The sequence below is a fragment of the Aythya ferina genome, assembly GCF_964211825.1.
Source record: "Aythya ferina genome assembly, chromosome: 1".
NCBI classification, from domain to species: Eukaryota; Metazoa; Chordata; class Aves; order Anseriformes; family Anatidae; genus Aythya; species Aythya ferina.
Window position 1 is genome coordinate 86,525,702 of NC_140296.1, and position 12,765 is coordinate 86,538,466.

The 12,765-nt window shown below is 35.9% G+C and overlaps 1 protein-coding gene across 13 annotated transcripts in view; it reads right to left on the bottom strand.

Moving 5' to 3' along the window:
- Positions 1-12,765, bottom strand: part of DMD (dystrophin) — a 1,246,037-nt gene that overhangs the window by 125,769 nt on the left and 1,107,503 nt on the right. For all 13 annotated transcript variants that reach the window (XM_084515490.1, XM_084515483.1, XM_084515486.1 and 10 more), the window contains one exon: positions 3,305-3,383. In XM_084515490.1, the coding sequence (XP_084371616.1) occupies positions 3,305-3,383 (79 nt within the window). The remainder of the gene's footprint in view (positions 1-3,304; positions 3,384-12,765) is intronic.

Here is a 12,765-nt window from a genome sequence, read left to right on the forward strand (position 1 = left end):
TTTGCTAAATATTTACCAGTTTCTCTTTAATAGAAAAGAGATTTTTTTGCTACTTTTTCACATCCTGATTTATATCATTCTAATTAAACAGCAAAACCTTCAAAAACAACAAACTCTGTGAATTCATGATATAATGTCTTGCACATGTAATACATTTACCAGCTATAACAACTATTCCTGCTAATGGTGATAGGCTCAGTCCTTGGCCAGGTGGCTAGGAATAAATGGAAGAGGAGCTGGGACTCTGTGGAGACTGGCAGAGTGTGACAAGATCTTGGGGAAGCATGACAGAGTGATTGGAATACCAAGGGCTGGGGTGAGAGAGCCCAGCAAAAAAAAATGCAGAAGGCTGGAGAGGGGCAGGCCCACCTGCCAGCAGAGAGGTGTGGGCCAGTTTTGGTGAGAGTCCTTCAAAACTGAGGGCAGCCCAAAGTCCTGGTAGAGAAACACAAGTGGACACTGGCTCTTTTATCATTACTTCTTTAACTCACAACCAAGAGATGTCTGAATTACCCTATGTTCTGGTATAGATTAATACTGTCACCTGCTCAATTACAAGATGAAAGAGTGGAAAGAGAAGGTTGAACTGCAAGAAAGGACAATTGGGAAAAATCGCCCCTAAATTAAAATTCACAAAGGAGATTTTTTTTCACACCTTATTTCTCTAACTCACACCACCCTTCCCATCTCTTAGAAACAGCTATAAAAATACCTCTTGAAACAGGTTGTAAGTGTTTAGAAACAGAAACTACCACTTGATTTCTTGCCTGAAAAGGACGTGATAAATATGAGATCCTGCACCACTTGCCTTTTAAAAGAATAATTTTTATTACATAAACACAGTTGGGAGCTGAAGATCATCACTCACACTTAAGGATGTGCAACTATCTATGGTAGAGGGCAAGCTGATGCTGAGTTTGAGAGGATGAACTGATTATCACTGGGATATAAATTAGACATGAAATAGAAAATAAATCACTTATTTTTCATACTTATTACAGTTTTCATTGGTCTTATGTGTACCTCAGCTCCTTATATAAAAACATTTTGTGCACTGAGGATATAAAATAAATCCAGCAAGCAGAATTATCATGTTTCATCTTTTCACAGCTAGACTGATCCCATTTGGACTCTGCTTGCCATCAGTGCACTGAAAGATCATTTACAAGCTGTTAATTCACCTCCATTTGACCTGCCCCATTCTGGTCTACAATCTGTATGTTGGGATTGTTCATCCCTAAATGTACAGATACAGAAATAAGGCCAAGGCTAGATGGCAAAGTCTCAAGAAATCCCTCTCTTGAAAAGCTCTCTCCAATAGATCTGATTCCATCAGCATGGGGACACAGAAGAGACAGTGCCTGAAAAGCATGTAACAGCATACTTCCCTCGGGAGTGTGAATAGTACATGATACTGAGGAACTCAATACTTTGGGGATTTGATTCTTAGGAAACATGAGGCTGATCACTGGTGGTTTTCAGTGACTGAATATATACTTGAGAAAGATTTGATAGATATTTTCATCACTTCAAAACCCTAACTTCTGCAGGTACATCTGAGAATATGTATTTGGACACATATTTTGCAAACATCTAAGACAGCAAGCAAGAGAGGACAAGCAAACAAATACATGGAAAGCATATGCCCATTTTTTTCTTTTTTTCTCAGTGATTTGGCTGTTTCCAAGGCCAGCATGCTTTCCCCTGCCTCCATTTCCTAAAGTGATCCTCGAGTGATGAGAAGTGACCAGAATGATTTCCACCCTGTTGACTCTGGCTAGAGCACAGAAGTAGTGTCTCAGTGCCCTGCTGATGGTAGTTGGGCTATAAAAGAGGTGGCTATAAAACTGAGAAACTTTGATTCATCTGTGCTATCAGCAAAGTAGTAACTGTCACGTGAGTTGCACAACACAGTTAGGACACTCTTGCATATTGCAACATAGTCTTGGTTAATGTACACTTAACAATTTTTTTTCTCTGTGAGAAATTCATTTTTCCCTAGGAATAAACTGTACATCAAATAAGAAAAACAGGTATCTCTTTATGTGTTCCATTCATGTCATACACCCATAATTCTCATACATTCCATTCTGGCATATCTGACTTGCACTTACTTATACTGGGTAGATAGATTATTCTCAGTGATTCAGAGCTAATTAAAAAACATTTTGCAAAAGTATGAGAAATTACGGAAATCACTCTTTTTTCTTCACAGACCCAACATTTGATAAAATTAGATGCAAGGTTGAACTACTGTGCACCTCTGTTGTGCTTATATGGCACAACATAGACTCTCTTTTAAGTTAGCAATTCACTCCATTGAGATGTCCCTGCCTCTGTTTTTTCCTCACTGTCTTTTTCTTTGGCTGGCAGAAAAACGGTTAACCAATTAAAATTACAGTGCACTGTCAGATGAAGAAAAGTTTGTCCTCTACCCCACTCTGAACGTAGCTGTACAATAACAATAACATCTATCTCTGATGTCTGGGTAGCTTGTCCCTCTGCATGGAGGAGACCATTATCCTGTGACTGTGTTCTGTTCTGCTGATATAATCTCTTAAATAAAGTTTTACTGTTTACTTTCCTTAATTGAAGTACAATAGAGAAGACATGGCCTTTAAGAAGCTTCATTTTACTCACTGCCTTGGAGCTTTGAAGGTGTTTCAAGTTGTCTTTCAGTGTACTTCAAAACATCCTTGATGAAAGAGAGTGTGTGGAGGTGGAGTGGGAATGTTACTGGCAAAGTTAGTGGCAATTATATTTTATGCAGAGTTGTAAAATGTTTACTTAACTGCTATCCTTCTACCAACTTTCTCACTATGGTTTTGATCTTCTCACTACTCTGCTAAAGTGATCAAATCCTGCAAAGCCTGTAGACAAAATATTTCTCTTGCACATCTTATTTTATCCCTTTTTGGCGTAGAATATTTCTGATCTCAAACAGATAAAGCAAATTAATTTTATTATTATTATTTTTAATCCTTTCTGTGTTACAATCATCAGGAACTTTTACATTTTTCACTATCATATTATTTCACTATTCCTAGAAGGGAATCTTCAAACAGTGAAGAATAGCTTGGCACTGACAGATGTATACGCAAATAGAATCGATACTGGCAGACATTTTCCTTTTACCCTGGACTATGTGAACTTATTTAGCAATCTTTGGCTCCCGGGAAGGGAAGAGACGTTTTAATATGGTCTATAATAGAAATTCAGAGCAGCCATAGCTGGCACATGGCTACAAAAATTATCAATTAGCTGTGTATGCAAGCTGAGCAAGAAAAATTGGGAAGGTACTCACTGGTAAGAAAATGCTGGGAAGTAGGGCCAAAATCCCTGTGAGCTTCATGCAGTTGCCTGATACGCTCATCGATGGCCACCTGTGAACAGAGAAGTAGAATGACTTTCTCCTAAACAAGTAACAAGCAGCAATTATAGTCAGATACTTTTTTTTTTTTTTTTTCATTACAGAACATTCTGTTTAAATTTAAGAAAGCTCCTGTAACAATCTATAAACCTCAGGGATTAACTGATATTTAATGTGTCTTTCTCAGAAGAAGGTCAAAAAAAGATTTTTACTTCCTCTTCCCCCAACCCCAACTTTAACCAATGCTAGAACAAGTTAAAAATGAACAGGTTGATAAAGAAAGGTATAACAAATTGGCCTGACTTATATGCACCTGAAAAGAATAAGACAATTGCTTGCCAATATTAAAGCCATAAACATTTATCTAAGCTAATACTTTTACTGGAGCTACTGCAAAAATCCTTTTTGCGAGATTATATGTTTTATATCAGCATAAGAAAACTAACCTATTTTAGTGTGGACATGATTACAGTATTTTAGAATAATGCCTAACTAAAAAAGGCAAAGTGCATCTGCACTCATACATTTATCTGTGTTTTTAGTTAGGTGAATTCCTATCCCCTTGGCCCCTTCTTCCCTGAAAGATGTCCTTAGAAGAACATATTATTCTTAGTGCTTTGTTGGGTTGTTGCACTGCATAGAAGCATAGATGTAATTGTAAGATTGGTTTCCTTCTTTACCCTTGAAAATTCCAGTATGGTTATGCATCAAGCAAGCAGCCAAGAGCAGGCAGTTGCTGTAAGATTCCATATTGTATCAATGATATCTAATATCAGCTTTACAGACTTTATGCTAAAAGGACACCATCAGTTAAGTTAGGCCTAAATCTAAGGTCAGGTAAAGCAAGGAAAAATAACTGATAAACTGATACGGATTGGATTCACCTAAATATTGCCTGTAAGAAAAAGTGTTGTATCAACCTTGGCAAAGCAGAAGGTGAAGGTGATTGGTCTGTTTTTATTGTCTTAATTGTGAGATACAATACCAAGAAACAAAGAATATGCATAAGTAAAAAGCAATCCACACTTTTAAAACTTCCACAGATTTTTTGGTTGGTGGAGGCAGGAACAATTCTATAATAATTAGGTGCGATTCAGTTAGAAGTAAAAAATAATGAAGGAATTGATATGAATGTGTTTGTTTAGCAAACAAACCCCAGATCCCCAAATCTTTTTTTCAGGAGATACAATAGAAATTTAACCAAATGACCAAAATGCCCCCCCTCTTTTTTTTTTTTTTTTTTTTTTTTCCCCTCAAGCCATTTTTCAGATGCGTTCCCTGTTGCTTTCTCCATTTCTACCTTCTTTTCTCCTCTGGCTTCATATACACAGAAACAATCAATTTTTTTTTTTTTTTTTTTTGTCAGTCCTTGCTGCATATTACTAGAATATTACAATGTTCTGTTCTTACAGGCCTCTGTTCTTATTTCCACTGTTTTCTTGAACATAGAATTACTCAGAGGAACATTTATACCAGTAGGTTTAGGGTGAACCTACTGGCAGGCTAAGTCCTGTGACTTGTGCTTTTTCTGCTTACTATTCCTGATTAGATACAGAATTAGATACATCGAGGAAGAGGCTGAACTCTCTAAAACTTCCGAAATTCTGGGCAGAAGAAATCTAAAGGACAATTTAGAGTGAATTGCATGGAGAGATGTTCTGTAAAGTAGTGCTTCATCACTTAGTTCTGACTGGTACCATTATGGATGGTAGATGACTTTGGGGTTGAGTTTGCATTTAATTCACAGTATAGATAAAAGATAGCAAAGTCTGCACATGGATAGACAATGATAGGACTGCTTCTGGTCATCAAATTCATTAGCTTAGCTACTGAAGCATAAACTAATGTGAAATTATGTTCAATCCAGAAATGATCTTTCAATGAAGACTAGGAAGATAATCTTTAATATACATAAAAGAAAAACATACCAGTAAAAAAAAATGCAGAAAAAAATGTAAATGAGATTATATATATTCTGTAGAGTCCTATTAAAACAAAACAAAAACCTCATAACAGGCCTTTATTTTGTTATTAGGTCATTGCTGGTTAGTAAAGAAATGTGAGATGACTTCTCGATATTAGCACTTACTTTTCAATAAGTCAATTAGGATGGAAAAAGTACTTTCTGACATGCAGAATCTCTAAAGCGAATGAGATCTCCACAAATAGCCAGCATGGAGCAGTTTCCTGTATGAGAATGACAACATCCAGTTTGCAGTCAGCATAGACTACAGGAATACTTAGGTGGTTGTGACCACTGCCAGCTCCATACATTTTCTTCAAGTGTGCAAAGCTGAGAATGACAATCACTACAGAATATCCAGGCAAGTTTTGAGTTGCTCAAAACTGAAAATTTTAGTCACATATGCATATCCAGAAAAAAATACCCTAAACACTCCAAGGTAAACTTTCAAGCTGAACAACCTTGGATGTAAGCCTGGAAATATCTCTGTCTAGAGGTATATTTTGTCAATTCAAAGATGAACAAAACAATTGAAAAAAAAATCAATAGATTGAAAAAAAAATCAATATTCAAAAATCCAGAATATTTTCCAGGAACAATCACTTCAGAATTGAAAAAGTTATTCCATTTGTCTACCAGGAAGTACCAATTATTGATGTACTTACATATCATATACAACCTTCTAGGTGCCATAATATGGACTCTCTGTTGATGCTAGAGCAAAGAATATTACTGCAGTTAGTCTCCATGACTTTTACTAATACTAAGATGTAAATGCCAAAATGACAGAATTTGAAGCCACAATAATTGAAGACTGGTCCAATAAAAGCAAAGTTGGATTTGGCTTTGTGGCTTATACCCTAACTACCAGGAGAGGCAGAATTATATATTCCAGTTATAGAGTCATAGAATGGTTTGGGTCTTCATAGCTTATTCTTGATTCTTGATTCTTGAAAAAAATATTCTCACTTCTCATTTCATTTTTAAAAACAAGCAATTGGTAATTCCTGAATTTTAAATTATTTTTTGTATTAAATTTCTTCAGAATAAAGTGAAATAAGTTCCTCCAAATATAGTAGCCTATGCTATGTACTGAACCAAGTGCAATTTTACATAGAAAAAAAATGTGAAAAACTGTAGCTGTGCATGAAGAAAACATCAAAATTTTCAAACCAATTGAAGTATTTATTTTCCTTACTTTATATGCAAGAAAACATACATAATGTTAGCGAAGTTTTGCAAGAAAAAAATCACCACATTTCTCAATAACCAAAGAAAACAAGATCTCTTCTGACTTCAGTAGTCTTTTCCTACTAGTATCAGCTTAGTCAGATTATCATGCAAAAAAAAACCACCACTGTTTTTAAAGGCACTGTTACCAGTTACTAGCCTATCTTTTAGATCAAACTCTCTATAGTATTTCTCCACAGGTAATGTTACTGAAAAATCAATAACTGGATTTCTAAAAGGTCAGCTATTGCATTATTTGAATCAAGATATGAGAAAATGGTTTTAACTGACCAAAATCTTCTGTTTATATCCAATTTTGTCTTTAAAACAAACATCAAGTTCTGTGATCAGGATACTTGAAATGTTGTTTGTTTGTTTTTTTTTCATTGAAAATGTTTGCTTGAAGAGATATTTCCATTATTTATTTAATCTATTGTTTTGCATTGCATTTATCTTCTTTCAGTCATAAATGATGGAGCCACAGTAATGCAGTAAACATTATACATGAAGCTGAGGATTTTAATATAAACAGTCCTACACTATTTTAAGTGATATTGACATAGAATATAAAAAGTTTCTGCTAAACAAACAAATAAAATATTTTATTTAAAGTTCCTCTCCATTAAGATAGGAGAATTTTAAAACATTTGATGAAACACATTCTGTTTCCCATCACTTGAGTGCAGCCATGTGAACTGAATGTATAATAAGGTTCAGATAAACAAATGATGATGATAACATACACAGAGCTATATCTTGCATTTGCTAGGAACAGTTTCTAGGTACTTTCTATAATGTAGGGATCTAACCTTGAAAGCACTTGTAACAGCTCTATTGAAATCAAAATTAGGATTTATTGGATTTGACTTGAGACAACTACTACAGTCTTGCATTTTTGTTAATTTTGCTAGGTTTTAACTGAGCATTTTTTTATAAAAAATGTAATAAAGCATTACTTCGTGTTCATGTCCAGACTACAAAACAGGTCTAGATCAAGAAAGAAAATTAAGTGTTTTGATTCTCAATATTTTCCACGTACTCAGAAAGTACCTGTCACTCAGTATTAATGCTAGATATCTGTTAAACACTACTTTAAAATCTCCTTCCTGAGACATTCAATTAATGTCTCTTGAAGAGTTTTGTGAGATCTAGCATGCAAATAAATCTAAGTGCAACTGCATTTGGCTTTTCTAGCTTTCACACTCTGAATGATAACTGTGTGAATGCACACTCTTGCACAAAAAGGCACAGACAAATGCCTACAGTTCTGCTTAGATGACACTGTATCAAAAGCATCTTTGCTGTTCTATAGCACAGTACAGTTCAACTGCTGCTGTGTTTACCAGTGAACCAGCTAAAAACGTACATTGCACACTCATCTGTTCCTGCTTGAAAGCATTACCATCATGCAAAGGTTATTTCTTGTAAAAAGATTTAATAATTTTCTCCATGTTCTAATACTTACATTAACATAACATGTTTGTAATAAATATATATAATCTCAGAATAATTGATGAGCAAGGAAATAAAGTGTATTACAAAAATGGGGGATAAATCTGCATCTCTTAGCCTTTTGCAGTTTGATCTAGCTGCCATAACTGAAAGAACTTGTGATTTTCTCCTAAAAGGTTAGGTATGTGCTTCAGTGTGCAGAATACATTCTGTTGATAGAGTGATTATTTGTCTGCATTCATTTGAAAAACAACAACTCCACATGTAACACCAGTGACATTACCTGAAAAGTCAATATGCGGTTTAAAACATGAAACTAGTAAATGGGAACACTATAGGATTGTACTTTGTATGTCTATGTATGTTTTATCTACATACAACAGTCCCTGTTGGGACTCACCCTTACTTATTTCTAGGTGGATGTCTCTAGAAATACCGTAATTTGCAAAACAAAGTAAGGTAATATTTTTTGTTTGTTTGTTTTGTTTTGTTTTGTTTTTTCTTTCCATGTTTTCTCTGCACACTTAGTTACATCTGCACCTCCCAAGTTGACTTACATTCTCGTTAGGAAAAAAGATCTTGGTGCTCCTGGAAAAGAACAGCAGCCTTTACAGTCCCTATTTCTAAGTGAAATCATGCTGTCATAGTGTCTTCACTTCATAGTGTCATGTGCTATTTTGTTGAGGGATTACTAACACCATAAGAAAAAATATTTTCAATTCTCCTTCTTTCTGATTCATCATTGTTAGTCACATTAGCCAAGTGCTAGAATTCCAGCATAAAATGCAGAAAAAATAATGCCCGCCCCTTTTTTTTCTTAAAGATAAGAAAACTTTTTTGTCAACAGATTTCCCTGAAAGTTCTCAGTTCTGAATAAAACATATACCAAACATATACCAAACATAAACAAATATTAGAATGTCTCTTAAATTCACCAAGAACACAGCTTCAGACAGGGGAATGGGTTTAAGTCCATTTTGTCAAATTACTTCACTTTCTATCAATGATAGCAGTGGGAAAATCAGGTAGGTCTCACCTATCCCCCTCAAAGAAGTTAGACATTTACTTTTGAGTAAAACTTCTTTAAATTATTATTAATTTGAAAGAATATATCATAAACTCTTCTGAGGTCGGAATGATCCTTTTAGTAAGGGCATCTGAGGGTACACACACTATAATATATAGACGCTAATTACACAATTAGGCTGCCCAAAACGATGGCAATTTATATATAATTATAATATAATATTATATATATATATATATGCGTGAAAGTAGCAATTTTTAATGCTTATTAACAAATAAAAAAAGAGTATAATAGAACTGAGATCAGTGGTTAAAAAAGTGCAAAATATAAAGTGTGAACACAATTAAAAAAAAAAAAAAAGATTTCTGAATATGCTTGGGATTCTGAGGAGAAATGGCAGAGAAAGAAGGGAGGTGAAGTTGGCCATTTAAATGGGTATATTTAATGCAGCAGCAAAATGACACAATCTCTTTTTTAAAAATTTGCTTCACCAAAGGCTGTTCTCATAAAAAGAGAAGAGCAATTTCCTATATTTAATAAGTGTGCATACACACAATACTTATTAAAGTAACACTCCTTTAATTCCCCTGCCATATTTGTAGCAATTCTACAGCCTCCTGACCTTGACTCCAATCAGATCCAATCTGCCTGTATATCAAAAGAAACTGGCATCTACAAGACCTGTTTAATGTTACGCAGCAATTCTCCCCTCAATAGCTGAAAAACTTTCTTTCCTCTCACTGACTCAGAGCTGCCAAACAAGGCTGTTCTTTACAAATCAATAAACAGGAAGATCTGATCTACTGTACTTCCAATAGCTGCTGAATTCAGCCACTCGCTGCTCCTCATACATTAGTAGATAAGGATGGATTTAAGCACGCTTTGTGCTATTACTGAAGAACAGCCAGGGGAAAGGTACTTGATAGTCATCGTTCTTGGCTGCTGAACTTCGGGCTTAAGCTTTGATACTGACTTAGTCTAAAGCACAGGAAAAGACACCTCGTTTCTTGGTGAAGAGTTTGGTAATCTAAAACATTTTCAATGTAAAAATTAACATGTGCTTACTTTCCAGGTGAAAGGGAAAAAAAAAAAAAAAAGAAAAAGATAAATATAATATTATCCATGTGAATTTACAGTTGTTACAAAGACCACATTTCAATGCCAAGATCTCTGGGTCATGGTAGGACTGTATGCTTGCTTGAAATCTGAGTGACTTTACACAATTCTCCCTTCAGAAAAAAAAAAAAAAAGAAAAAAAGAAAAAAGGCAAAAAAACAACTAACCAACCAACCAACCAAAAAAAAAAAAAAAGAAAGAAAGAAAAAACAAACAAACAAAACAAAACAAAAACAAAACAACAAAAAAAAAACTGAAATTGAGTATGATACATGTATTACACTTTGACTGCTTTTTTTTTTTTTTATTTTTTTAATCCTCAGATGAAACAAGGGAACAAAATGTAATAAAAATTCAGGAAGCATCTTAAACCCTTAAGGGCACAAAGGCTTAGAAAAGAGGAAAAACAAAGGGAAAAGAAAAGAAAAAAGGCATAATCCCCTTGACTTAATATGTCTACTGTGAATAATCAGCCATTGCTTCTTAGGCTTTTGTTTTATAATCCTAAATCAGTGGACTTCAGACTTTGTGTACATCTCTGCCTAAGGAAAGGAAGTTATGTCTTATGGTTTAAATAACAAATGCATTTAAAATATAGAAAATAAAACACTTGTAAACCCTGTGAAATCTTAAGAACAAACATCTTTTGGAAACAGTTCTGTTAAAAATCATTACTTCTCTTGTTTCAAATAAAAGATATTCTGTCAGGGAGGCCTAGCATTTCAAATCATCACACTGCTTCTGTAAAAGCCATCCCATGCTGGTGGAAGATTCACAGGTGGATTAGCCTTCATATGTTCCTCCTTTCTATTCATGCACTTTTGGTATGTGTACTACGTAAAACATTTTGTGAAACGAGCTGAGGAGGATCTCAACCTTTGAAAATGACAAGAAACTGCTGTGCAGTCCTCCACTCCTGAGTACTTTATTAATAAAGTTCTACAATTCTTGACTTTTGTCAAGAATTTATCAATTCCTGACAATTCAGCCATATTAATTATCTTTTATCATTGCCTTTGCATGTAATTTAATCAGTCACCTGAGCTATTTTCTGCCAAATTCCTTGCAAAATTTTACAGTATGCAAATAAAGTTATTTTACACATGATGCTACTTTGCAACTATTTTTTTCATAGAACAGCACTGCACCACTTACAACTTTCAATATAAACACCCATTGAAATCCCTCACTAGACTCTACTCCAAGTGGGATTTCCTAACCACATCTCTGTATATGCACAGAGACAGTGTCTCTATACTCCTTCTGGGTTACCTGTTCCTGCTTCCATCTTCTGCATAGCCCCTTTTTATGTTTGAGTTGGGCCAGAAGCTCCTTGTTCATCCATGCAGGCCTCCTGGCAAAATGCTTGACTTCCTGCTCTTCAGGATGGACCACTCTTGTGCTTGGAGAAAGTGATCCCTGAATATCAACTGATTTTCTTGGACGCCTCTTCCCTCCATGGGACTCTTCCAAGCAGATCCATGAAGAGATCAAAGACTGCTTTCCTGAAGTCCAGAGATCCATCTTGCTTTTTGCCTTCATCCCTCCTCTCAGGATCCTGAACTCAACGATCTCAAGGTCACTGCCTTTGACCTTCAATTTCCCAATAAGTCCTTACTTCTTTGTGGGCACAAGGTCCAGCAAAGCACCTATCAGTTATGTTAGGAAGGTGTCATTAATGCTCTCCAGGAACTTAATGGATTGCCAATGTCCTGCTGAGTTGTTCCTCCAGCAGATATCAAGGTGGTCTCCCACAGGGGCCCTCACCTGTCAGCATGAGGCTATTTCTTGCTGTTTGTAAAAGGCCTCATCAACTTTCTCCTCCTGGTCAGGTTGACATGTAGTTGTAGGACCCACTACAGTGCCATCCATACAGGCCTGCCCTTTAATCCTAACCCATAAACTCTCAGCTGGCTCATCATCCATACCCAGGCACAGCAACATGCATTCCAGCTGCCTTCTCACATCAAGGTGAATTCCACCTCCTTTTTCTCCCAGCTTGTTCTTCATACAGAGCCCTATCCCACCACTGCTGCACTCCAGTCCAGGGTACCATCCCACCAAGTCCCCATGATCCCAATAAGATCACAGCCAAGCACACAAATCTCTAACTCATCATATTTATTCCCCATACTGCATACACTACTCTGAAGTGTACAGGCACTTCAGAGAAGCATGCCAGCATGTTGATTTCCCAGATGGTCTGATTTTTTTTTTCCCGTAAGTGCCTTGGAGGCAATTCCTGGCTTTCAGGCCTATGCTTAAGATGACCCTGCTTAAGCCCTGTTTTGTGTTCCCTTTTGTTCACATCACCGGAGGACCTTTCCTCATCAGCCCTGTCCATCAGTCTGTCACAGGGCTACTGGTAACTCTCTCCCATATTGTTCCTAGTTTAAACCTCTTCTTTATATATCTTCTCTACAACCCCACAAAATATACTCCTCGTGACTCTGACTATGCAGACCTATAGGATTCAGTGACTTCTGTCCTGCCTTCAGCATAAAGCTGAAACTCTGTGTACACAATTCAGTGTTGTAAGCTGGGGAAAGGAGTAAGAAAAATGTATATGCTACACTGAGCCTCTGGAGTGTTATTGATCTTAAAATG